General features: G+C 38.2%; 1 protein-coding gene and 1 long non-coding RNA gene across 2 annotated transcripts; both read right to left on the reverse strand.

The window, feature by feature from the left end:
• Positions 1–208: 208 nt before the first annotated feature.
• Positions 209–25,359, reverse strand: SELENOF (selenoprotein F). The gene is made up of 5 exons (XM_075098062.1): positions 24,906–25,359; positions 23,905–24,072; positions 12,511–12,574; positions 3,488–3,537; positions 209–1,071 (listed from the first exon to the last, which is right to left on the reverse strand). The coding sequence occupies exons 1-5, from the start codon at positions 24,969–24,971 to the stop codon at positions 940–942; spliced, it is 480 nt and encodes a 159-aa protein (XP_074954163.1). The 5' UTR covers positions 24,972–25,359; the 3' UTR covers positions 209–939.
• On the reverse strand, positions 13,824–21,934 carry LOC142059333 (uncharacterized). The gene is made up of 4 exons (XR_012661287.1): positions 20,224–21,934; positions 19,102–19,228; positions 14,352–14,920; positions 13,824–13,917 (listed from the first exon to the last, which is right to left on the reverse strand). It is a non-coding gene; the product is annotated as an uncharacterized LOC142059333 (long non-coding RNA).
• Positions 25,360–25,757: the final 398 nt, after the last annotated feature.

Genomic DNA, 25,757 nt, shown 5'->3' on the forward strand with positions numbered 1-25,757 from the left:
AACCAAATACTGGTGTGCATGAAGTAATTAAAGGGGAGACTTATTTGCTAATTAGACTTCAGAAAAAAACCCCATTATTCCTGATTACCATATTTATTCACTCCAAGTGGAAAAAACCTGAAAAGTCATAATGGATTTGACTCATTACCATACATACTGCCTATATTCCCTGTTAATATGAAATTCAACTAAGAAAGAAAAATACACATTTTAAAAGAACAGTTTATAATTTTATTTGATAAACAGACTTCCAATAAAGTTGTGCAAGTAAGAAGGAAAGGTTTTTCAAGACTTATATCTCGTGTCTTCTGAAGCGAAACACTTAACGTAAAGTACACCTGACATCTGACTTCCATACACCTCGGAGGTTTTCTATGTAGTCTTCACTGAAGTGTACTTAGTAAATGTTTCACAGTACCGGAGCATGAGTTCCTCCATCAGCTTCAACACATGTGAACTAGATACTGTAAACAATGCTTCTATAAAAAGGACAGTTCAAATACAAGAAAGAAGAGGGCATTAGCAGTCAAGTGTCTTTGGGAGATAGTACATCACATTTGGTTCTGACTTTCTTAGAAATGCCAGCAGACAAAAGAATAGTAATCATTTCAATTATGTGAAGCTCTTCAGTTTTAAGAACATTTGTAAAAACAGGTCCAATTGTAACAAACTGATATTTGCATAATTAACTTTGAAGCAAAGCATTTTGTTAGTGATAAATGCATTAAGAGCTGAAATACATGAAGACAAGCTATTCTGTTTGTCAACTTGTCAAATATGTGTGCTTAAGCTTCCCCTTCTACTTACAAGATGTTTAGTACAGCACAGATATTTTAAAATTAATATAGAAGCTGGAATGTTTTTTCAATTGTAGCACACCACATCTGAGAAGATTACCATGACAAAACATGAAAAGGAAAGAGGACTGAAAGCAATGATTTATAGACGTTCTAATTTTTCACTTAGGAATTCTTCCACACTATCTGTATTCCACTTGAGGATGCTCAGTTCTTCTGCAATGTTCCCACTGTCGTCCAGCAGCTTTAGTACAGGGTCAGAGCCACGCACATACTGTGAGGGGGTGGGGAAAAAAAGTCAGTTACCTTGGACTGGGAAATGCATTCTCCATATTAACACTCCCCACCTCCCCACCCAATTGATTTAAATCAGTTAAAAAAATGTCAAAGCAAGAATAGTAAAAAGCCAAAAGAGTGACACCATGAAGCATGAATACTTAAGAACAGAGCACTAAATAAAATCAGAGTATTCTGGGCAAACTTTGGCAATACAATTTGTGCTAAAAAATCCACCTAAGCTTTGGCTTTTTAAAGCTTTGAATTCTGAAAAAACAGACAAGCTTCATTGTCAGGAACAATACTCAATGCTATAAATACTCCAGTACATGTATTTTGTTCTGATTTTATGAATTTCATTACTAGAGTGTTTATCAACAATGTATTCTACTATCCTTGAAGAAAACAGATCTATAAAAATGAAGTTAAGCTTATGAGATCCGTCTTTCAGCTTTTTCTCTCCTATGCTGCTACCTCCTCTCCAACATTTTTTCACCTCCTATCCAGGTTCAAAGGAGAGTAGATATTCCAAGCTAGAGTTTGTGTGCATGTGTGCATGCAAAGGAAGAACAGCTAAGAGGGGAAACACCACACTGAAGCTTTAAAGAGAGGGGCGCAGTAGGCTGCACACTCCACCAGCAGCAGCTGGCCAGTGTTTGCCTAGTTCTAAGGAATGAGGGTGGGAGAAGAGAAGGAAGCATAAGGGAGGGACAAAGAGGCCTCAAATTCACAGAAAACTAAACCACATTAATTTAAGAGCAGTAAATGTTTATCTTGAGATCCAGAACAGAGTTGCTTGCCTTCAGTTAAACAGGTAGGAAACGGCTTCAGTTCAAGGCTTCTGACTTGCATTTAATGACAAAGAGAGGGAACTGGAGGAACGAGTCGAATGAAGAGATGTGTGCGTGCGTGAGAAACGTCTTGTTCTCCAGGGCCCGCTACACAAACTAATGCATATGCAGGGGAGCAGTGCTATAAGCCTAGCTTTGAAAGATGGTATTCTACTTAAACTGTTTTAAGTTACCATAGTTGGATTTTTGAATCAAGCAGCTGAATGGTTTTTCCTCATATAATCAACAGCCTTTTTACCATGTTAGAAATTTCCGTCACTTCAACAGTGCGAAGTCCTACTACCAATTTCTAATGTAATCACATTCTTTCCTGCCATGTTGTATCTCTGCCTACCAGGCTTTGCTGGTAATGTAATACCTCAATGCTTCTGAAGACTCACTAAGTCACAAGATATGTAATGCAAATAGAGGCTTTTAGCAGTGTTAGAAGGCTCTAACCATTTAAGTTTATGGAAATATTTCCCCAGAAGTGTCTTACTTTACCCACTGAGCTAACCTAGTTGGTTTTACTTAATGAAGCTAGTGGCATCTCTAATCCATTTTCCAAGTCTTGTAAAATAAATACCAGATCCATTTGCACAAAATTTTTCCTGGTAGTGCTCTGTACCAATTGTAGTCTAGACTGCTTTGATGTTCAGTACAGCTACAAAGCTTAAAATAAAAATGAAACAGTCAGACATGCAGAAGGAGAGAAAGCTTTTGAAAGAAACTGGAGGACACAGACATGAATACATGAGACAGAGGAAATCTGTTTTAGATGGAATCTGCTGCTGAGAAGACAAATCACTTATTGCAGCCATGCATAGCTATGAAGTGATTCCAGATGGTGCCATTTGGTGAATTGAGATGGGAGCACAAGATGTGAGAATCAAGATGTATATCTGTGAAGTGCGCTGGAAGTTCACACAGGATTTTAAGAGGAAGGTGAGTCTTACACTAGATTGTGAAACCAAATAATTATTTGAGCTTAAGGCAGTGCGGCTTATGCAGCTTTGCATATATGCAAGTCATAAGAAATACCATTCAGTATATGCATTTCTAAAAAGCTGGATGTTTGAAGACTATAAATAAAAACAGAATCATAAAACACAGCAAGGAAATTCTGAGAGGGAGGAGAAAAATCTAAGAATAACTGAATGTTTGGAAATGGCAGCTCCATCAGAAAATGGAGAACAGAACAGGAGAAAAGGAAACTATGGCAGAATAAACGTGAGTAAATCCAAGGTATCTACAGAATAAGGACAGAATGCAAGCATTCCTCACATTCTTTTGCCATCTGCTATTACTTACAGGTTCCAGTATATTTTTTCTTGGATTAAAAACAACAACAAAACCCCCCAACTCCAACAGCCACAAAGAATTGGTACCAAACAGTTACTGAGCAATAACCCAATTAATATTAGCAGCAGGAACTTGTGAAGATTTATACTGGCAATGCAAATATATGTCTTCTGCTAAAGGATTACTTGATCAGCAAATAAGGAACAATCCACAGACGGACTGTCTCCACCAAGCTTAATTCTTCCTAACATCCCAAATAAAAAAAGTTATGTTACTACTCACCTTGATTTGCAGTCCTCTGAAGAGTTTTGGCTTATCACTCCTGACAAAAGCTATGGTTTGGAGGGGGAAAAAAAAATAAAAAATAATCAAACTCTCCTCCACTTTCATAAAGTAGATTTACATTCAAGCAAGTATTCCCTGAATTATTTGTTCTGGAATGATGCTTCAGAAGGTATTTTAATGTTAAAATTCTTAATACCCTCACAAAATTAATAATACTAACCCTATTATGCTTAAGGAACACCCTATATTTGCTAGTATTCCAAACAAGCTTTGTGTCTGCTTGGACTTTCCTCAAACACTAGTGCAACTGTCTAAATCAGTTTATCTGCACATAGAGCTGACAGCCTTCAGCAGACTGGCCCATATGCTGCTGCGATACTCAAATGTGAGGAAAAGCATTAGAGTGATCAAAATCTGGCTGAAGATAAGCTTTGTGAGGGAGGCTAAATGCAACACACATCCCACCAGCACACTCCACACAAGCTGCAGCAGTGCAGGTGAAATGGCACAGAGGAAACCACGGGTAGAGGCGTTATTCTTGTAAACAAGACAGACAATCTTGTTTTCCTGAGATAGCTGAGATTACATGTCAAAAACCAGCACAAAAACAAGAACAGAAAACAAGAAGAGAAGCTGGGATCTCCTCTTGACACTCCTAACGCAAGCAGTTTTAAGATGGACTCTATGGCCTGTCATGTAGCTACATGGAGGGAAGTTCAGGCCAAGAGGTGGGCTGCTGATGAACAGTTCTTTGCTTGAAGTGCCAGTCAGCAAACAGCAGGCATTACCAGCAGCATACTCCCTACCTACAGCACAGCCGAACTTTAAAAGAAAAGACAATATTAATTATTTCAGGACAAAGTGTGAGCATAATCCCCTACTTCCGAACACTTTAGCCTAATGAATGTCCGAGTTCTAGAAGTATTTAAAACTTACTTAAAAAACAGCAGAGCCTTCATTCCTCCTTCTTACATTCAGGTTAAGCTAAAGGCTGAATTTAGTGTCTGTACTGCCATTAAGTGGCTTCAGGACACTCCTGTAGTATGCCAGTAGAGTCTCCCCAAGGATGAACCCTGTCAGTATGGCCTGGCTCTTACCAAGGTACTAGCTGCATGCTAAAGCTGCTTTTTCAAGGTTAGACAACAATGAATCTCTCACAAATTGCAGTGTATCCTGCTGGTGCATAGAGATGAGGGCAACCTCAGGACTACCGCTTCATACTGCTTCACAAAGTATAGTGCTTTCTTCAGTAATTGTAGAGATGTCCCCTGGCATCTTTATACCTAGCTTTATATTAGTGTAGACAGTTACCGTAACACTTTCACAGTATGAATACACATAGTGGCATTTATTTTCTTTCGTCTTCCACTGTGCTCCTGGTACAGATCAAAATCATCGACTCTATACTGTGTAACGGCTGGTGTGGCAGGCAAACAAATTGAAAAAATACCAATAGCCCAGTGAGCTGCCACACATACTCGACCTCTGAAGAAGAAAATAAAGCTTGTTTTTGTTCTTTTTACAGAACTATACACTAATGTCACATTGTAAGCTGTTCTTGTATAATGATTTCAAATAACCAGTACTTGCTCACATACTGCAGTTCAATTCCGATTTAAACTCACAAAGATATAATTTTCAATTTCAGTGTTTCCCATGTCCTTGTGACCTGTGAGTTGTCTTGGCTGTCAACAACAGTAACATGCAAAAAAGTGGCAAATAGATTTCTTATTCTTTAAGTCCACGACACGTTAAACTGTTTCATGGGGAATTTTTCCACATTTTCTCAACTTAAATCTAAAGCCAAAATCAGTCTCTAGGGCTTTATACGAAAAGGAGCTTGTAAGAAGCAGTCAGTGCAGTGGGTAACTTTAATTGCAAACCTTAAAGAAAAACTGTAAGAGCACAGTAAAATGGATAAAGTTTCAGAAGCAAGTCTGAACTGTGGAACTCCACTGTATTAAAGAATAGCCTTTGGGGGTTAACTCAGGTTACAGCACTTTAAGCTTGTAACAGGTGTGAGGATTTGTTACTTGAGTGACAGATGACAGCTCATTTGGACATGAGTGGCTATTCTCTGGCTGCAGTATTGGACTGAACAAGATCGCATAAAATGGGAACAGAATTAGGTGGAAAAAAAGTATTCTCTAGGCAGTATTACATTTGTGACTTTAAAAGTAGCTATTACACGCTTGTATCAATGTCAAATGTCTAAATCTTCTGAAAGCTGAAGCACTACAGAACATTTTTTCTGAAATTTTAGACAGCTGGAACAAAATCGGTTTCTGTTAATGGCATATTTATTTCTAATGCTGATCACAGTGACTTTCTGCATTAGTCATTTGTATTTGCAATGCAACAAAGAAAAACACTCACTGTACAAATAACTTAATTTGTATGGTCTCAATTTTGGAAGCTAAAGTGAAAAAACTAATACACTGACATGCATTAAAAATACAGATTATTCCATCAGACTTGTTTTTTCCTTCCTTCCACAGAATCATGCCCTAAGTTGAATAAACAGCCTTTGAATGGAATCGATGGGGTTAGGAAGTCTCATGCAGCTACCGCCTGCGTTTTGGGACACATGGCTGCTTGCTTATCCTGGGACGTGGTGCACATGCTCTACCTTCAGCACTGCCTCAACAGTTTTCCCTCTAGACCCTGACAACAGCATTGTTGCCTCCTATGATCCTATATCTGAAGGCTACTTGCACATCTTTACACCACTATGTAATAGTTTCATGTTGAATACTAAAATCCTAGCTATCTCCCCATTTTCCTCTCCCTGTAGCAGCTTTAGAAATTACACACTGCAAGGAAACAAGCATTTATATAATCCAACAATGGGTAAGCGAGGGAGGCATTTTCATCTTACGGAAGTAAAAGTGGAACTCTTGAGCTTGGTGCCATGACACTATGTTCTGGTGAATTAAACACCAGACTAGCAGTCAGAACTCTTCTACTGCCAGCATTGCAACTGTCCTTTCACATAATGTTAAGAAAATCACTTCACCTTATGCTCTTATAAAACACGTGCAATACCAAAGCATATGCCTTCCATTTCAAGGCAACCCTGAGGTGAGCCTACAGAGCAGACTTGACTGCTGTGCAATCAACTACAGCTAAAAGGTCAGAGAAAAGGATCAGGTGTGTACAGGCATTTTAAGGCCTGCCCAGCACCAAACTGTTCTGCAAAGAAAAGTAATACTGATCAGTGCTTTTAAAGAGCTAAGAGCAGCCTCAGCCTATGAGCATAGCAGAACAGAGAAACTCCCTCCTATCATTATAATATCACTTTGCTTTGATACATAACTTTGTTTAGAGAAAGTCTGTGAAAACTAGTCTGTTGTAATTAAAGCCTAGAGTCCCGAGTGGAGATTACTAAGGAATCTAAGAATCACTCACACCCAAACGGTATGCCCATGTATATGCATGCACACACCCACGCTGTTCTCTCCAAGGTACAGTAGGATATACCATAATAAAACTTTCTGACCTAAAACTGACATGATACCACATCTCTTTGTGCAGAGTTACAAATCTATATGCTAGGCATTACTTCTTTGTAAACAGAGTTGACTACCTACTGTTACACATTAAGGGCATGATCCAGACTACCAAGGGTATCTACATTCAGGTACAGTCACATTATTTAGATTCCTGTTTCAGGAGCAAAGATCTCCTGCTTGATCTGTAACCGAAGAAATCCAAAATGATGTTGAGAAAAAATTAAACTTCTCTCAATACTTGAATGAGAGCCAACAATATATGATGGCAGTAAAATCTCCACTAGTTTTCAAACAACTATGCACAGAGACAAGCATTTTTAACCTCACCTGTCTCTACACACATCAGAAAGATTATAATGGCCTCAAATCAGAAAGGCCTAGAGGGGATTAAAAAAAACCTTACTCTCTATTATACCAGGTTCAGATTTTAATGGCAGAAAAGCACAAGTCAGAGCTAGTCAAATCTTCAGCACAAGGTCAGCAATGAATTTTTACTGCACAATTTTTCCTCCTGGCAAGCTACAGCGTGTCTTCTAGCAAGAATCTAATGTGATTATGTATCTGCCAATAATGGAAAAGTCCACTTGTTCAAACATCTAATCCTTTTGTTATTTAAAAAGCTGTGCTTTTACTAGATCTATTCCATTGCTTACTGTTGTAACACTTGAGGACTATGTATGTCCATGGAGATTCATCCAACTCTTTAAACTGGACATACCCCTCTCAGTTTATGGTATTTTTCTAGCAAACAGAACCCTTTAGTTTCTTCTAAACTCTTGATGATGTGTACAGATACACAGCTTCATATTACAGGTAAGCCTCATTAAAAAGGCTGATTGTGCACTAAAAAGCAGCGCATACTTCTTTGATGAGGGTGACTATCCCTCCTGTCCCTCAGTATTACACCAAAAGAGCCCGTTATGTCAACAGGGCAAAGAATCGTTAGCGCCCAAGAGCAACATCAGAAAAGAATGCTTCCATCATCATTCATAAGAAGGAATGTTTTAAAATTAGTATAAAGGATGATCTATTTTCAAGACACATTTAAAGTCTTTTTGTGATGCACTTAAATGTTTCACGTGTGGAATCAGCAATAGGAAGCACGTGAGTTATTACTACCTGTCCAAAGACATTTTATCAAACAGTAGCATGGTACTTCATGCAGCTCAAGGCAGCACATACAACTGATTTTTAGGAGTCAAAACTAAGACAGACCAAATGTATACAAAATGTGTTATAGGAAATAACTGAAGTGATCTAATACTAGCACATGAGGATGATTAAAGTACATCTATATCTATTATATCTATTATCTATAGTTGTTTTGAGTGAATTTCAAGATATAGAAAGCAAATATAATATTGGTTAGCATAAACCAATGAAATAAAGGGTAGTTTGCTTAACTTGGCACTGAATTATTAGACAAAAGCAGTTTGAAAGTTAAAAAAAATTTACTAGGAACACGTGTTTGTGCAGAATGTCACAGATTTGTACATAAAAAAAGTAAAAAAGGACTTGACCGTTTTGTACCTGAAATGAAATTGAATAAAACAATGGTTTTACTGAGGCATTGCTTATTATCAAGCGTTAAGCCTAAGGAAAAGAAAAGGAACAAAACAAAAGGAAGACTAGCAGAGTGATATTTTATTAAGACAAGAAAGCCCAACATTTAATTATGTCACAAACATCTAAGGATTGCTAAGACAACTGGCAATATTTGCTAAAAATGTGAATGTGTACATCACTGGGAATGCAGGCAAACCGAAAGCATTAATTTCTTTCCTCAGACTCTAATAATTTGTTCTGGGGACAAATCTATGCTTCTGCAGTTTTGAAGATTGCATGAGCCTGCTTCAAAAGATACCAGGAGGGCCTAGCAAAAAGACAGAACTACAGCAGACATCAGGCACTCATTTACATTTTAATGGCTACAGCTCTTTACCTTTTGGGGACCTGAATTTGAGACAAGAACTTAAATTTAAGAATTCATATGGCACATCAATAACTACTATTTGTAGTCTATTAATCAAGTTACAATGCAGGTGTTCATGATTTTATACAAAGCACCACAGGCTTTCAGAAGCAAATCCAAGACAGAGCTGTGATCAAGCCTGAAGAAGAAACTTCACAAAACCCAAAGACAGGGTACTTTGTAGAAGCAGTAGGGCAAGACATTTCTAAATTTGAAGAGAAGTATTGTTTTAGTTTGCATATCATCTGCTTACAAAAGATTATAATAAAATGATGCATGTCTCCCACTACAATACCCTGTATTTCTTTGCAAGAGTTTTACTAACATTTCTACCAATGCAAGCTCTAAGAGTAATACAACTTACTTTCACCAGTATTGAAGAATTACAGATTAAAATAACCAGGAAATAAGTGATCTTACCTAAAAATACAAACCCATAACAAACTACATTTCAGTAGCTAAAAGACTCCCCCTCAGAACTTGGGCAATATAATAGAATGCTTACTGACTCTGAAGTCAGAGGATCTAGCGTAGTTGCATGTTGCATGAGTTCAAGGATTAAGGACCTTGTTTCTCTAACAGATTCGCTGGGAGCACATCCACTTCTTAACTATTAGAGTCACACAAGGAGAGGTGAGAGTTACTCTACTAATGAACAAAAAGAATGCAGAGAAATATGAAAGAAATGTTCAGTGAAAAAACCCAGCCTCATTTGGTTTTTGTTAAACAAACCAGAAAGAATGTAGGAGTCTGGACACTGTGATCTCCTATCTCATCATGAACGGAACACGGCTGTCACTGAAAAGTCAACTTAAAATAAATATGGTAGATTAATCACTGACCCAGCTAATTATTCTATTTCAGAGACTTAGTTTTATGGATGTCAGCCAAAATTGTCACATTTTCAGTGTTACCTGGTATAATAAGATATTGCTTCATCTATGGATCTTGTCACTTATGTTTTCATTTTTCTACTTTGATGGAGTGCTTTTAGATGATAAATATTTAAGAGCAGTTTTATACAGAACAATTTCAAAATATATGTAATATAGGCATTACTTTTACACTACAGCATTTATAATGGAGCCATTTATTTTTAAGTGAAACTTAGCAAGAAAAATATTTCAGTCTTGAAGTTAAGAGACTTACAGAAATGTGGTCTGTTACCTGACTAATCACAAGAAGCTGTATTTGAAAAACATAATATACATCCTTGGCCATATGCACAAAAGCATTTAGCAGCTTGTTATGATATTACAAAGAATAATGTTCAGTTTAAGATTTGAGATAATTTGCTGAGGACTAGATTTTTTTCATCACTTGTCACTTCTCTGCTTTCTCAGTATCTATAAATATATTCCATATGTAATGATTCTCACATTTCAGGGACACAGGTGTATTCAGCAACTATTTGTAGCTAGAAATTATCAAACCAGTAATTTTGATAGACATTTTGATAGAGGAGAACCATGGAATATTACATTTAGAAATCACAAGCAACACAGAGGTTTTTCGAACTGTGTAACTTCCATACTGTGCAACTTTTAAAAAGCTTTATTAATTCAACAGATTTTAATCCTTAACTATTTTAAGATGTGTAGCTCATTATAAAAACACCCCCCCACCCCGTTCATCCTTTGGCGAAATAAAATATAAGCCAGAAGTTGTCCATGACAAATAAAGTCTGTGGGAGTAAGCCAAGTGACAAAACAATTTAACAGGTACATGAAGGTGAAGACTTCACGGTCAGATACAGAAGTAACATATACCAATCCAAGTAATTCTAATACATAAACAGTCCTGCAATTAGTGGTGCCATTTTGTGTATATGCTGCAAAAAAAAACCCCAAAAACATCCTAGCAGAAGCTGTGGGAAAGGAATCAGAGTTATTTGCAATGAGACACTGTCAATGACAGGCTACACAGTTCAATGAAGCCTACCAAGATAATGCTTCAAAAGCAGCAGCATGACCTTCAGGCAACCTAAGTTCCGTAGCAAACATTCAAGTGAAAAGTTGACGTAATGCTTCTTGAATGTTAATGTCTTAAGATGGAGGAATTAAATACTGTTTCTGCTAGAAGTTAGAACGAAGGGGAAAATATAAGTAAAAGGATTCCGGGATTAATACTAATGTGAGGACAAACGCCAGCTAGAACAATATATTCTACTGCTTTTTAAAATTTATAAATATGCTCTTAGTATTCCTATTCTAATACCCTAGCAGTAAATCTGGTCAAGATAAATTGAGATTGGGTAACTGCAGAAATTGGTGATGAAAAGGCAAGAGCGATCTTTAAGTGCACAAGTCAGTTTTTTTCTTCTTACTGTACCAAGGAAGAACTGCTAGTCAAAACAGAGGACCTACTGAAAAACCACCAAAATTCAGTCATTTTAAAAAGCAAGCTATATGATTAATGGAATGTAAATCTTTGAGCAGGTTTAAATAACCACGGATTGAAAGGACAAGAATCTTTACAATTTTCAAGTTTTTCCTTTTGCACTGTGAGCTTTTGGAACATGTTTCACGGTGCGCACACAGTGGAACTTGAGGGCCATTCCCTCAGGACCCACACATGTAGGCAGCTGAGGCCATAATGCAGGCTGGAGCCAGGCTCACAGGCTGACCTTTTCCTTCAAACCTATAGCTCAAAAGAGCAATTAACTGTTACAAATTCACAACCATAAAGCAGCTCAGTGAACAGGCAACAACAGTTGGGAATGCTTTTACATTTGCTAAATTTGAATGGTCATGGAGATAATCTCGACTCCTGTGCTAACAAAGGTAATCTCACACCCCTGCAGTAGGGCAAGCCATGGAAACAATTCCTGTTTTGGCATTTTAAACAGTGGCAAGGAGAAAATAGCTTTGCTCTGGTCTTGCAGACAATTAACTGAACTGTGTGTGGGTAGAGGTGGCAGGAGAGGGTCTAAAGCACCATACCTTAAGTTAATTGTAACCTGTTTTAAAATCCTTTTTTTTTTTAAACTTGTTTGCCAGTCGGCCCTTAAACAGGGAGGTAGTAATGTTGGCCATGGTATATGGAGACATGCTGTTTGTGCACTTTTATGTCTAAAGCTAGATTAGTCTTCCTTCTCTATGTCCAAAGTACAGTATGAGGATCTTCATTACAGAAAAAAAAAGTCAAAGTACGGCTATCACCTAAGCTTCTCCCCCATTTATAAGAAAATTCCAGTCTGAAATTTCTTACAGGTGTTTTTCCTAGAGCTTCTTCCCACCACACACCGATGGTACTGATTTTCCTTTTACAGTACAGTATTCCATTCACTTCAGTTGACTGCCATTATCCACTGACAAAGCAATTACACTGCAGGATCTGTGACACGTTCCGTAAGCGCATGATATGATTTCATCTATCAATTACTGGAGACCAGTTCCATGAGTCTCAGGTCAGCACAACTTTCCTGATACAATATACAAAATTTATGACTCATTATAGTAGTACTTAAAAGCACGTTTTGTCATTCAGCTGTGGCAGTGTTTCGTATCTGAAAGAACAGTAGTGGCTTTACTTACCCTGGACTTGTGGGAACCTTCCCAATTTTCATCCACATACCTCTAGGACAGCTCCTGCATAAAGCTGTAATAATAAACAGAAGCTGTTAATGACATAAAAAAGTCTAAATTACTAGTTTACTTACAGTGTGTTACCTGTTGAACTATTCTTTGAGGAGGCAATATGCTATTGTGTTGATGGTAACTACAGACAAATAAGATCCTAAATAGCGTCACAATTCTAGACCTGATTGATACAACAACTGACTGTTCACGCAAGATACATGATAATCTCCATGAATCCTTTTAAAAATGTAAAAACAGGAAAAAGAAGATAATTTGAGATATACTGTTGCTGGAAGCAAAGCTTCATTAAAAAAAAAAATGCAGTTGGATGTGTTACAACGGGAATGCTGGACTAGTAATAGGAAGAATTTATTGCTTGCTCCTGAAAGATGCTGAGAAAGTCTCATTAAATGAAATTTTAGTTTCCATTTTAAACCTAACTTGGACCGTGAAATACTGTTTATAATAAAGATAAGGCAGTGACTTTAGACTTCTCATTTGGGCTAACTACTAGTAGTTTATTGTAGTTAATTATGATTGCAGAAAGAGGACAGATCACTTTAATGGGCCTTAGCTGAAGAAATATATACAGGCTGCGCTAACTTTGAAGCTTGCACTTAGATGTCAAATCACTTCCGTCAGCTATGCAAGGTACTCAGATTCAACATTCTTAAAGCAAAGTATAAGTTCATTTCAATTTTATGTAGTATCTAAATTAAAAAATCCTATTGATCTTGTATACTGCCACGTTTTTAACCTTTTGGGGATTTTTTTGGCAAGATGCAACCAATTCTATAGTTTGCTGAATCTTAAATACAAATTAACAACAGATTTTTCTGGCTACTAAAGTAGAACTTCATATTGTAAAGTCAGGCATTTTAATCTTACACAGTTGTCAATACTGTACACCAAATCTCATCCTTCTGACCCTGAAACCCCACTGTTTGAGGAGAAGTTGACAGAATAAGCTTCAGTTAAAAATTTTTCATTCAATTCATTGCCTCTATAAACAATTAAGACCTCTGCTTTAGTTTTCTTTTAGACAGTGTTTTCATAACAAATGTGCAAGTCAGGACATGAAAAATACGTCCCTACTGAAATGAAGTAAATTCATACTTCACTTAAAATATTAACTATGAATATATGTAATTAAAAATAAGCTAAATTTAATGAGTACGAACCCCTCTGAAAAAAGTGACAAGTCATAAAAGCAAACCACACACAATAGAACAGAAATCTCAAAGACAATTTTATTAACACTTCGTCACCTATCTATGTGGGCATTATGGACAGCCAAGAATACATCTTCATTTCAGAACATGAATCTTCTGAATTCAGGTTGGCTCAATATTTTCCTAAATACTATGAATTGAAACATAAGAAATACTCTCATCATTTGCAGGGAAATTACAACTTCTTTCCCGACATGAACTTACCAGTAAATCATTACTTCCACAGGAAACAGAGCTAAAAATATTACATTGCATTATCTGTTCAGAACAGCATTGCTGAAATTTGCTTATCTACATTTACATTTTCTCCTAGATGTTAGGTTTTAGATAAAAATTAAGGTTTCACTGTTAAACCCCAGAACTGCTACGAAACAGTACTCGAGAGATCAAAAATACCAGATTTTTTAAAGCTTTTTTTCACCACCCAAGTAAAGATTTTAATTAAAGAGGCACTGATAAACAGCTCAGATATGAGTTTGCATAATTAAAGTTCCTCTGGACTTAAAACATTAAACAATTACAAAGATGGTAACACGGAATAGTGAGATTATAAAATTCACTTACCTTGTCTCTATTTGTTATTGTTCAAAAAACATTCAACAACAATTATATCAGCAATCCTAGATTTAGATATTAGTTTGCACACTCACTAATATGCTCAATGTTTACACTGGTTCTCTGATACTGACAGTTATCTGCATTTTTCTATCAAGAAGTTGGTATAAAGAAGCAGATAAAGGAATAAATAGCCTTCTACCTAGTTAACTACTTATTTCATATATGTGTATAAAGAACTAAGCACACTCAAATTTAGGACAACAGTAAAATGAGCATTTTAAAATTCTCGTTACTGCAAATAATTCTTACAGTTCATTTCTTCCTTTCAAACAGGGATTTCTATGGAACAAGATCACTGGAAGAATCTAAAATATGCATGACATCTTGTAATTACAAACTACTCCCAGTTTGTAACTCCTAGCCAATATGTGATAGAAGTAAAGTTGAACAAAGAAAACAGCTCGATCATTGATGTCTATATTTTGAGCTTATAACTCTGCTGTAATTGAAGCCCAACTGTGCTGGTACAAAAAAGTTCAGATTCATGCTGGGACAAACAGCTGCTCTCTAGATGTCTAGAACAAGGAAAAAAAAAAAGAATAATCAATTGGCTTCATTTATAACTCTAAACAAAGGTGTCTTTTGCAAGAAACACAGGTTTATTTGCATCACTCAGGCCACAACAAAAGCAGAGTTGTTAGTATCTACTGCTGCTACCACCCCATCGTGTCCAGAGCAGACATCCTCCAAACTTCCCTGGGAAGGCGTTTACTCCGTTCAAGTATTACTCGGAATGACATGTATCAGTCAGCACGGAGGCACAGAAACACAACGAGTCAGTTCATTCCACAATGCTTAACTCATAAGTTCCTTCTTTTTAAAGTAATGCTTCACTTGTTTTAGCGCTCACGAAAGTGAGTTTAGTACTACAAGCAATGAAACAGGCTCTCTAAACTATTACTAGTGTCTATTTTAACATCCAAAACAAGTGCTGTTATGATTTCCAGGCTGATTCATGTCTGCATCTATGAAAATAACTTAGCTTTTTTAAAAATGTTCTAATAGGATGCTTTCTAAGGCAATAGTGACAAAATCTGAACTTCTCCCTCATCTTTTACAAAGCATCAACTTGAGTTAAATTTCATTCAAAAGCTTTTTGTAAGCACCTGAAGGTCTTCTAATAGTTTGCACTGATGTAATGAAGATGGCTCTTCACTGCTGATAGGAGGAAAACCACACTATCAATTATGTCAGCTTTAATGATGAAGGAAAGTGGTAATTATAACAGAATAAACCTCCAGTTACTTAAGAATAATGTTAGATAAAATATGTGTATTGTAAAAATAATTGTTTTGGCAATTAAAAACAAGGAACCTTAACTTAGGTGAAAGAAAACATTTCACCTGTTACTAGGAAGGGAATTGAAGTCATTTCTGCAAGACAGAATTCCAGAGGTGCTTCATTTATAGGTACGGTATTGTTACTACAATTACTCATGGTGAAAACTCCAGAAGTAAAATTACAGTTGTTCATGCTATGAAGCTGCTATGTAACTGAGGGAGTTTACAACCAACCAGGAATTCAGATCAAACCGAACTGAAAAAAAATAGTACTTAACAGACACTGATCCTTGATCATAATAAAATGCTGTTAGATCAATGGTGACGGTTTCATGAAATACAATAAATTATCCCTAATTTTATCTCTATGGCACCTATAGTTTGCCCTTTTTAACTACTGACTAAGCCTGACCCCACACAGGTTACAGATGTCACTCAGACTGGATTTGTACAGCTGTTCGCAATCAGCTGAAAAAACTACAGTACCATCATCTCTTAAGACATGGAATGAAACAGGCTGTTAAGGTAAAGCCACACAATGCTAAATAACGGTCTTATGGTATCTGGATTCTCACTAATGTCTGCATATTTTCCTCTCCTAATATCAAGCAGTTTAAAAAAATAAGGTTAAACTCTGAGAACAAGTAGTAAAACACAATTTATGACTACTGCTAGAACTCTGGAATTTTCACTTGCCTCACGTACAAGACAATCTTCCACTAAATATTTACTAACAACTAATCTCCTTCCAATGCAAACAATTTTGTTTTTTATGAAATTCACTATAATTTTAATTTCATATTACTATATAAGCAGATCCACCAAAGAAACCTCTTCATCCCCTATCAACTCATAATATTGTTTTACTTCAAAGAAAAGTCAGGAAAAATAGGGCTATTATTATTCTTATTAGCCAAAGTTGCTTGGCACTTGCAAACTGGTATTGTCTTAAAATAGGGTGCATTCTCTCTTTTTTGAAAGGCATGCAAATTAACTTTTAGTGTGTCCCACCCAAGAAGCAAAACAAGGTAATAATTTATTCTTGTTCTTCTGAAACATGAAGTCACAAAGAAAACAGATTTCAGTGCAAGTTTTTTCTGCTCTTCCCTAAATTCTTATAATTACCAATTAACTTGTTACTTTTACTAGAAAACTAAATTAGTTAAAAAAAGAAGAGACACCGAGAGAACTATAAAACTATAAAATATTTTCTCTTCCACAGGGGAGAGAATGCAGGGTATTTGTATGGACAGTTAGAAGTTTTCAAAATCACTCTTGTCTTTCCCTTCCCTGGAGATAAAAAATGCACAAGAATCTGTGGGTTAGCAGAGAGCAGTGAGAAAGCCTCACTGCCAGGAACATTATGAATTACTGGTCTGTAATGCAGAAAGCCAATAAAGTCATTCCTACACACACATCATTCAGAACTGATGTCATCAGTAAATTTAGCAACAAAGCAACTGCTCCTATTCACGACTCATTATCCTGTGAAGGGAGATGCCTAACTCAAAATAAGAGTTTGGAAACAAAGAGAGTCAAACAGTCAAAAAACATTATCTGAATTAGTGCTATTCCAGTGACTAGTGCTACGTATTACAGGCTGTTCCCTCTCAACAAAGCTGAAGCAGAATCTAAGCTCTCACTTATCTGCAGGACAGGGAATTCCAGCGGAATATAAGGGTGAAAAAAGTCAGTGAGAGTGTTTAATCACTGAAATAGTATACTAAGAACTGTTGTAGAATCTGTATCCTCAGAGATCTTCAGAACTTTGAGTTCTGCTTTGAATAGGAGATTCAACTTTTTTATTCTGTGCATACATAACATAGTTGCGCATTACTGTTACAGTCTTGGGCACACAGAAAATGTGTGATCCATCTAAGTTTTTTATTTTGGCATTAAACAATGCCCTCCTTACAGTATTACGTGAACATTTTTGCTCTTTAAATCCAACCACCACCCAAAAAGCTCCAAAACAACTTCCCCTCCTGGCAGACTACTTTTTGTTAACTTCCCTCTGTGAAAGGGTTTGGTGTAAGGTCAGGTGAGAAGGGATCTGGTGCAAGGGCAAGAGAGAAAACGCAGAAGCTGAGCAACCATCAGCTTCAGGCCTCTGGAGCTGTAACACGGATTAGGTGGTGTGAATGCCCAATTTATGTGAGTGGGGGTGAGGGGCAGAGCAGAATAGAGGTGGTGGAAAAAGGGCTCCTATGTACCGGATCACACTTGGACCTAGTGACAGAATTATGTAAGCTAAAAAGAAGAGGCAGAACGTTAACAGCTTAAGTTCCAATTCTGGAATATACTGTCCAGTTAACTTTGCTATCTACCTACTTACCACTCTAAGTAGAAGCCCTGAACACCTCTTAATTCTCCAGAATCTGTGCTTTTATTAAAAAAGAAAGCATCTTACAAGAGTTGCAAAGAAAACATTGAGAACAGAACTCAACAACTATTGATCTGATTTTGTGTATTTAAGTAATTTGGGGACTTTGTACTTTTTGAAGTTGTTTCAACAAATGTAGTGAAATGCCAGTGCTGTATCCAGATGCAGGAGGTCAGACTTAAATAGCTAAACCTATTCCATTCACCGGCACAGATGCACATCAACAACTTAACTCACATTTAGCAAATTCACATCTACAGACAGATAATGAACTTTATCTTAGCTTATCTGACAGAGATGAACCTTTGGTGAATCTGATCCAAACAAAAGATGGTAAATTTCTGTCTAAGGCATTGTCTAGCTAGCTGCACCTTCCTTATCTAGGGCTACTGTTTGTCAACAGCAATTTTCATTGCTGATAACATCATGTACAGAAGGAAGGGAAAGAGGGTACATGGTAAAGTTCTCAAGGACATCCACTTCAGCACATTTTTAGTACAAGGAATGGCTGTGCATAATATTGTGAAGCGACAGCATGCTGGTAAGAGACTTTCTCAATTAGAACATAATTATCTCAATTACCCAACTTCCCTATCAATATTCCCCATAAAATTATTCCTCTGAACTGTATGGGACACTTTTTAGTTAAAAGCAAACTTTGAAGGAGATCATTTGACATAGTAGCCTTAATTAGAGAGTTCCAATTATTTACTTGAGTGTTAAATAAAATATGTTGTCATTGAATTATGCTATTTTTAAAAGTCATGCTTAGTAAAAACACCGAGCAGAAACATTTTTATGTAGACTGTTAGAAATAAGGAGTACAGCTATGTAAAAGCGCAATTTCATTTTTACAAAGCAGACAAAGGATTATATAGAACACATCAAAAGACAGAAAAAGCTAGGATTTTTGAGAAACAGCTACAAGTAAACTAAAATTCTAATGTATTCATACAAGTATTGATATGACTTACACTTACGTTACACCACTGAGATGTCAATGAATTCTAAGTCATTCTCTGTTTTTACCCACCGAGTTAAAAACCAAGATACGAGACTGCTTCATTGGAACTAGTCATATTAAGAGCCTCTGGCAGAACAAGCAGGCAGCCAACAGTGATTTTTGAGTGTAGCACTTTAATTAGTGAAAAGAAAAAACCCTGAAAATTAAATTAAACTGGGTCACACAAGAGTAGCCTAAAGCACTGAAAGCATTTCAAGTTATGCTAGTTTCAGTAACTCAGTTTTGTAAACTATTTTTTGTTTTGAAACATAAGTCTGAGCAAGAATGCCACCTCATTCCTCCTTGTAATTCATAACAGGGCGTTTAAAAGGTCTGTACATGTAAAAAGGTGGAGTTTTAAGAGCGCTTTCTACTTGATTTTTTCTTTTTTTAGGAAAAGTAGCACACAGTCATAATTACAGTGGATATGTTTATTACTAATATTACAATAAATGTTTATTTCATTTCCAGGAGGCATCTAACAATAACTCCACCCAGAGAACTGGTTTTAAGTTGTGGTCAAACTACATCATAAGGAGAATATAAGTATTATCATAGGATTAAAATAGCCCATTCTGAGGAACAGTTTCTGGATACATGCTCATTTCCTACCCTACAATGTTTAAAGGCCTGTGCGACAGATACAGTAGACTACAGAAAACTGAGTTTGTATACGCATGTTTTTTACCTTTCAGTGAAATTAAGGGTTATCTTTTCTTCAGAAAAGACCAAGTTGAAAGTAGCAGCTACTTGTTACATGGGCTAAATAGGTATAATTCACTCTTCTTTTGTATATTGTCCCTCACCTCTATATTCTTCACCCCCAGAACCTCTCATGAATTGTGTGATACTATACAGAAACAGGTGGCTGATGTGGAAGTAGGGGTCAGAGCCCTTCACCTTCACAGACTAGAAGTTCTGTGGTTTTGCAGTGTTGAAACAGGCTGAATCATTCATGTCTTAAAATGACTTCCCAAATTTCAAGTACCAAGGACTTGCAAGGAAAAGAATCTCAGCTTGATGCAGTGAAAACTTGCTATGATCTTCCTGCAGAGGTGTCCGAGTACAGCACCAGCCACTAGGGACCAGGTCTGCAACATGCCCAGCTGCCACAGGGTTTGATCAAACTAACTAGAATGAAGACACGCTTACCCGACTGGCCATTAGAAATCCATAATAAAACTCTAGGTAGGAAAGGTTCCTCTGCTGTGCTTTGACTTTTCTCCCCACTTTCCAGACTGTTTTGATATGCATTCTTAGGATCTCCTCCCCAGTTGGTTCTCCATTTTCAGCATTTTTCAAAATATTGAGAAAACACAATAATTACTAAAGGTCACTAAATACCACTGTTTTCTAAATCTCATCCATTCTGTTTGTCTACAGGTAATGCGCTTATGTCCAGAGACCTGCATTAACTTTCAAACAGCAGTCATAAATACTGAAAATCATTTTAGGTTCTGGTAGGATATAGAATGAGGATCTGAATGCAAAGCAACCTTAAGCTGGGCTTTAATATTTTTTGGGGAAAGTAATAGCCAAAGTTTAGCCTGCCCACATTTATTTCAGGTTAATATTTCACAATACTTTCATGCCAAAATGAAAAGGAAACTTATATTTGGTGTGGCAAGAATATCAAGTTGGAAACCTCCCCTCTTACAGCACAATAATTCATTTCAAGTCTCTCAAATATTTTAGTTATTTATATTATTACATATAGTACAAATTTGATGAAAAATAATCCTAAATCTCTCACTATTTTAGTGATGCAGAGGCCAGATGTTCCAAAAAGTTATTAAACCATGCTTTGACAGCTTACCTTATTTTGACAAGCTTGGATATGTGTACAAGGAAGTTGCTAAAAATCTCAGGATTTTACATGGTTTTGCTTAAATCTGTACAGTGCAGCAGTTAATACCCATCTCTGTGTAACTTCAAAAATACGCATGTAGACTTCTGTATCATTTGCACTGTTTTACAGCAGAAACCAACAATTTAGAATCTCTGTATGACAGACACGTGTAATGTTACCCCAGACAACTTGCCATCTACACTGTACATTTTCATATCTCAAATCTCCTGGCCAACTTTTCCTTACACCTGATGTCATGTTACCTAATTCACCAAACACCGTAACATTACAACATGACAAACACTTGACAAAAGACATTTCAAATGCTGAAATTCAACACATCTTACTGAGCAAAATATATGTCAAGAGCTCTGTTTGGAAATAACTTTTAAGGGTTGTAGCAATCTGCACAGTGCCACTGTGAAATGTAATGTATTGCAAATTTCATCAGAGTTGATTCTTAAAATCAATTTGGATTTTGTCACGCATATATTGTTGAGATAAATCTGAGATCATAATATACAATTAATGGAATATGCTTACAGCTATGTCTGAAATGATCACACAGCATAAGCGAAGCTGCAGATGGAGTGCAGCTATTTTCAGCTGCTGCAAAATATGGACAATCTCTCCTGCTACTACAATTTCACGCACAGTTAGCTTCACCTCCATTTCATCCTTCTATGTTTTACACACCAGCAGTACTCTGCATCTGACAGACTGAGGCTTAAAACTTGCAGCTGTCTAAAGCAATACTGTTTAAGCTAGCTTCTGAATTAGTCTGAAAGTGAATACAAAATCTCCAGAAGAGGAGAAAATCACCAAAATCATTTTTTCATTTTACCCACAGGATGATTATGAAATAATTAAAATATTTCACTGGACAGGTGTCAGCAGAAGTTAAGAGCAAGACAAACACTGGGTAACAGGAGTACCTCACAGCTATTTTCCGCAATGTCAATTCACAGAATACTGGACCAATAACAAGACCAGGATTAATAAACATCTTCCAATGCTATGAGAGAGTTGAAATCTGTAAACATCTCATTTGAGATTGCACTGATGCTCGGCAGTACAAAGTATTTTTAGGACTGGGCATATTTCTCAGATCGTTGGTGAAAAGCACCAATGATACATAAAAATTCTCAGGTACACATGCTATCCCTTTACCTATCCCCTTAAAATTCACATTTTAAACTCATGCACAAGGCATGCAGTAATCTAACTCCTGCTTTCTCCATTTCTAACACTTGCTACATACTTACAAGGAGAATTAACTTAAAATCCTGGAGTATTTCCTGGAATTCTAATAGTTTGCAAGTCTGTCTGCAACACAGGCTACCAACATGCTGTCTCACGTGATGGGAACAAATACCTGCTCATAGAATGGGCAAGGTAGGTCATGGACTGGCATCATGGTTCAGGAAAAAAAAGGATTCATGTACTTTGAGGATGTTTGAGCATGCAGTCACAGCATTAGCAAAACCCAGAGCACCACTGCTCTGGAGCTCAGCAACATACAAGGTTGCTAATCAGCAAGTCAGATACGGTACATCTGGATGCAGGTTTTTAGAGTAAGATTAAAAAATTTTCAAGCAAGAGGGTAGGAAGAAACCCCCAAACTTTTAAGACTTTCAACATCCATTCACTCTTGGCTATCAAATATTCATTAGAAAGAAGATTTCTATGGTAACCTCAAAAAAAAAAACCTAGGGAAAGGGAAAAAAATATAGCACATGGCAGCATATTTTTTTTCTGCATGGGTATCATAAAAAAACTACTTGGGCAAGAAGCTACTACAAATTAGATTGTTAATTTTTATATAAGAGTAATATCTTAAGCTCAGTTACAGACACCTATTACAACCAGCACTATGTTAAAACATCGGTCAATCCAAAATGAGATGATTCTGAATACAAACTGTTAAGATAATATTTATGGTTATTTCTCCCAACACTAATTTTCCACTGGCTAGTCTTCAAGGGATGTTACTCAGTACAAGGTTAAAAAATAATAATAATAATTAAAAAAAAAAAAATCAGCAAATCCGAAATATACAGTTCCAAGCAGTGGTGACAGTATAAAAAATTTCCACCTTCTGAAACAGCATTCAAAAGAATACTACAAACAATGCTATAATTTAATTGACAGGAGAATCCTGCTAAACTTCCTCATTAATTTCCTGTTGTCAGTTATTTAGCTATCTCTTAGCCATTAAAATCAATTTCAGTATCTCCTCTCCTTGAAATCTCTACTTTCTTGATAACTGACTGATTTTCAACTTGTTCTAGAATACTCTTAAATTACAATATATTTGAAAGCATATACTCTTTTCAAGAGCTCTATAAGAATTATTCCTTGCTGACGTACCTTAAGCAAGACAGATATTTATTTACTCCAGATAAAGGAAAGGTTTTGCCTTAGCCTAAGTGATTGAAGCACAGCATGGGCTCTGACCAAGATCATTCCCACTATTTCTAGCTGCTAGAACCTAGCTGTTCTCACAGCTGCAGGAGGGCACTGAGCAGCCCTGCTTCTGTCAGCTTTGTGCCACTTCATGAGCTGACCTGATGGCTGCACCACCCTTTTGTTCCCAGGGACTGAACTACCCTAGGCATTACACCATGGGTCAATGATCAAGCAATAGCTGCTGTCAAGAACACCAGTCTCCTCTACCTCTTCTTTTGCCCTCTTTAAACCCCACGCACCTTTCCATTTGAAGAAGCTCAACATAGCTGCCGTTAGTCACTTCACACTAGAGAAGGGCTGTCACAGAACCAAAGGTTCCTCTGCTCATACAGGGATGTTATTCTAGAGCAGTATGGCATATCTGCAAATCCACATCTGTATTGGACTATCATGAAACATGGCATTTTCCTCTTGAGATCACAATCCAGATTCTCATAGATTGTAAAAGTGAAGAGTTTAATAAGCATAACGTAATGTATTAAATTATTGCACAAAGGACTTGGTCCAAAACCCACCTTTCTAACTTCCAACTGAGCTTCTTCTTGGCAGCACTGCCTGCAGAACGGATCCAACTGATTCAGATTGAACTGCCCAAGAAGGTTGCAAGAACTGCATAGCAAGTTACTGGAGAAGCCCAGCTCTCTGCAAGCTTCTGATGACAACTGTGCTCCATATACACTTATCTGAAAATCAGTAAAATGTAATACTTCAGTATCAAGTTAGTCGTTTTAAAAAAGGAAGATTTTAAATGCTTTAATGATTAGGAAGAACAACTAAGTGCCTTGTAACCATTTTACAGTAACACCTAATAGTCTGCCCGTAAGTGCAAAACGCCACCTTATTTTGAAGAATAGCCTTAAACTAATAGCGAACTCTGGACACTCATAATAGGTATGTTTCAAGGTGTCAGACCTACCAAAACTCACTTATACACTTCTGACAATGCAACTGTTTTCCTATAGCTAGCTCCAAATGAAGAACAAAACAAACATAATGAATCAGGTGAAACGCACACGGCTACAGCTCTCTAAAGCTTGCTCTCTTCAAACCATCTCAGTAAATTTCGTATCACCGAAAACACACTTGAAAAATAGATAACAGCTAAGCTTGGGAAAAGCACAACCAGGGAGTGATGCAGCAGACCAAACTGCTCAACCAGCCACGCAAGTAGGATTTTAACTTCACGTTTGCATTAACGTTACAGGAAAATCGCATACTAGAAGTGGAAGCATTGATAAAAACCTGCAATTCTGATTGACCAGTAATAAGGAGCAGTGGCAGAGGCGCGAGCGCAGGAGGGAAGAGGGCAGAGGCAAACAACGTTCACCGACAAGGAGAGGAAAAGCGGCGGCCCCGGAGCAGGAAAGCGCCGAGCCTCAGGGGTTGGGTGGGCAGCTCAAGGCCCGCTGCCTCCGCCTCCCGATGCGGGATACGCCCCGCTCCCGCCCTCCTTGCACCCTGTTTCCCTCAGGAAATCGCGGCCGCACGCAGCCCCGAGCGCGGATCGGCCGCTCACCGCCTGCAGCCCCACTAACAACCAGGCCCACCAACGCCCCACCGCCAGCTCGGCGGCCGCCGCCATCTTGATGCCGGATCGCTCTTGCCAGCGCCGCCGGGAGGCCGCTGAAGGACCTCACCCATTGCGGGTGGCCGACACGCTGCCTGATACGAGAGAGGGTAGACTCGCTCCCAACCGCGGCACCACAAACAGAAACAGCTCACTCAGAATCTCTGTGGGAAGCCTAGCGCAAAGCTATTTTAGCCTGTTCAGAGTAGCGCTTCGCAACGAGGCTAGAGGAGGCGCCGTTCCTCAGACTTAGTCAGGCATTGCGGAACCAACCCCGAGTAGGGTCCTTTCCCGTTCCGGGAAGTTACTGCCAACCGGCATATAGGCCCCTAGACGCGGCGACTGACAGTCAGCCTGAGCAATACTAATTGTGCCTGTCCCAAGTGCCGCTGTGCCTGTGCCCAATGAGGGCGGGCGGGTGGGCGGCTCTTGGAGAAGAGTCTCCCAATCAGGAAGGGTCGCATGTAGGCGGGACATCGCCTCGGTCGGGCGGCACGGAGCTGAGGTGTAGGAGGAGGAGTCAACGCCGTGTGGGCGGGGCGTCGCCTGAGCGGGTCCAATCCTATTGCGAGAGAGGCGGGTTGGCGGTAGCACCGCCCAATGGCGGAGGACGCGGGGGCGGGTCCCGCCGCCGGGAGTCGGCGGCGGCGGCGACGGCGGCACTGGCGGCACTGGCGGGGGTTGGCGCGGGCGTTCGGTTGCTGAGCAGCGCAGGCGGGCGGGGGAGGGGGAGGGGCGGTCCGGTGGCCGCCGCGGGGCGGTCGGTGACGGTGGGCGGGGGGGGGCCGGGCCGGGTGGTCC

Source organism: Phalacrocorax aristotelis, chromosome 6 (genome assembly GCF_949628215.1).
Source record: "Phalacrocorax aristotelis chromosome 6, bGulAri2.1, whole genome shotgun sequence".
NCBI classification, from domain to species: domain Eukaryota; kingdom Metazoa; phylum Chordata; class Aves; order Suliformes; family Phalacrocoracidae; genus Phalacrocorax; species Phalacrocorax aristotelis.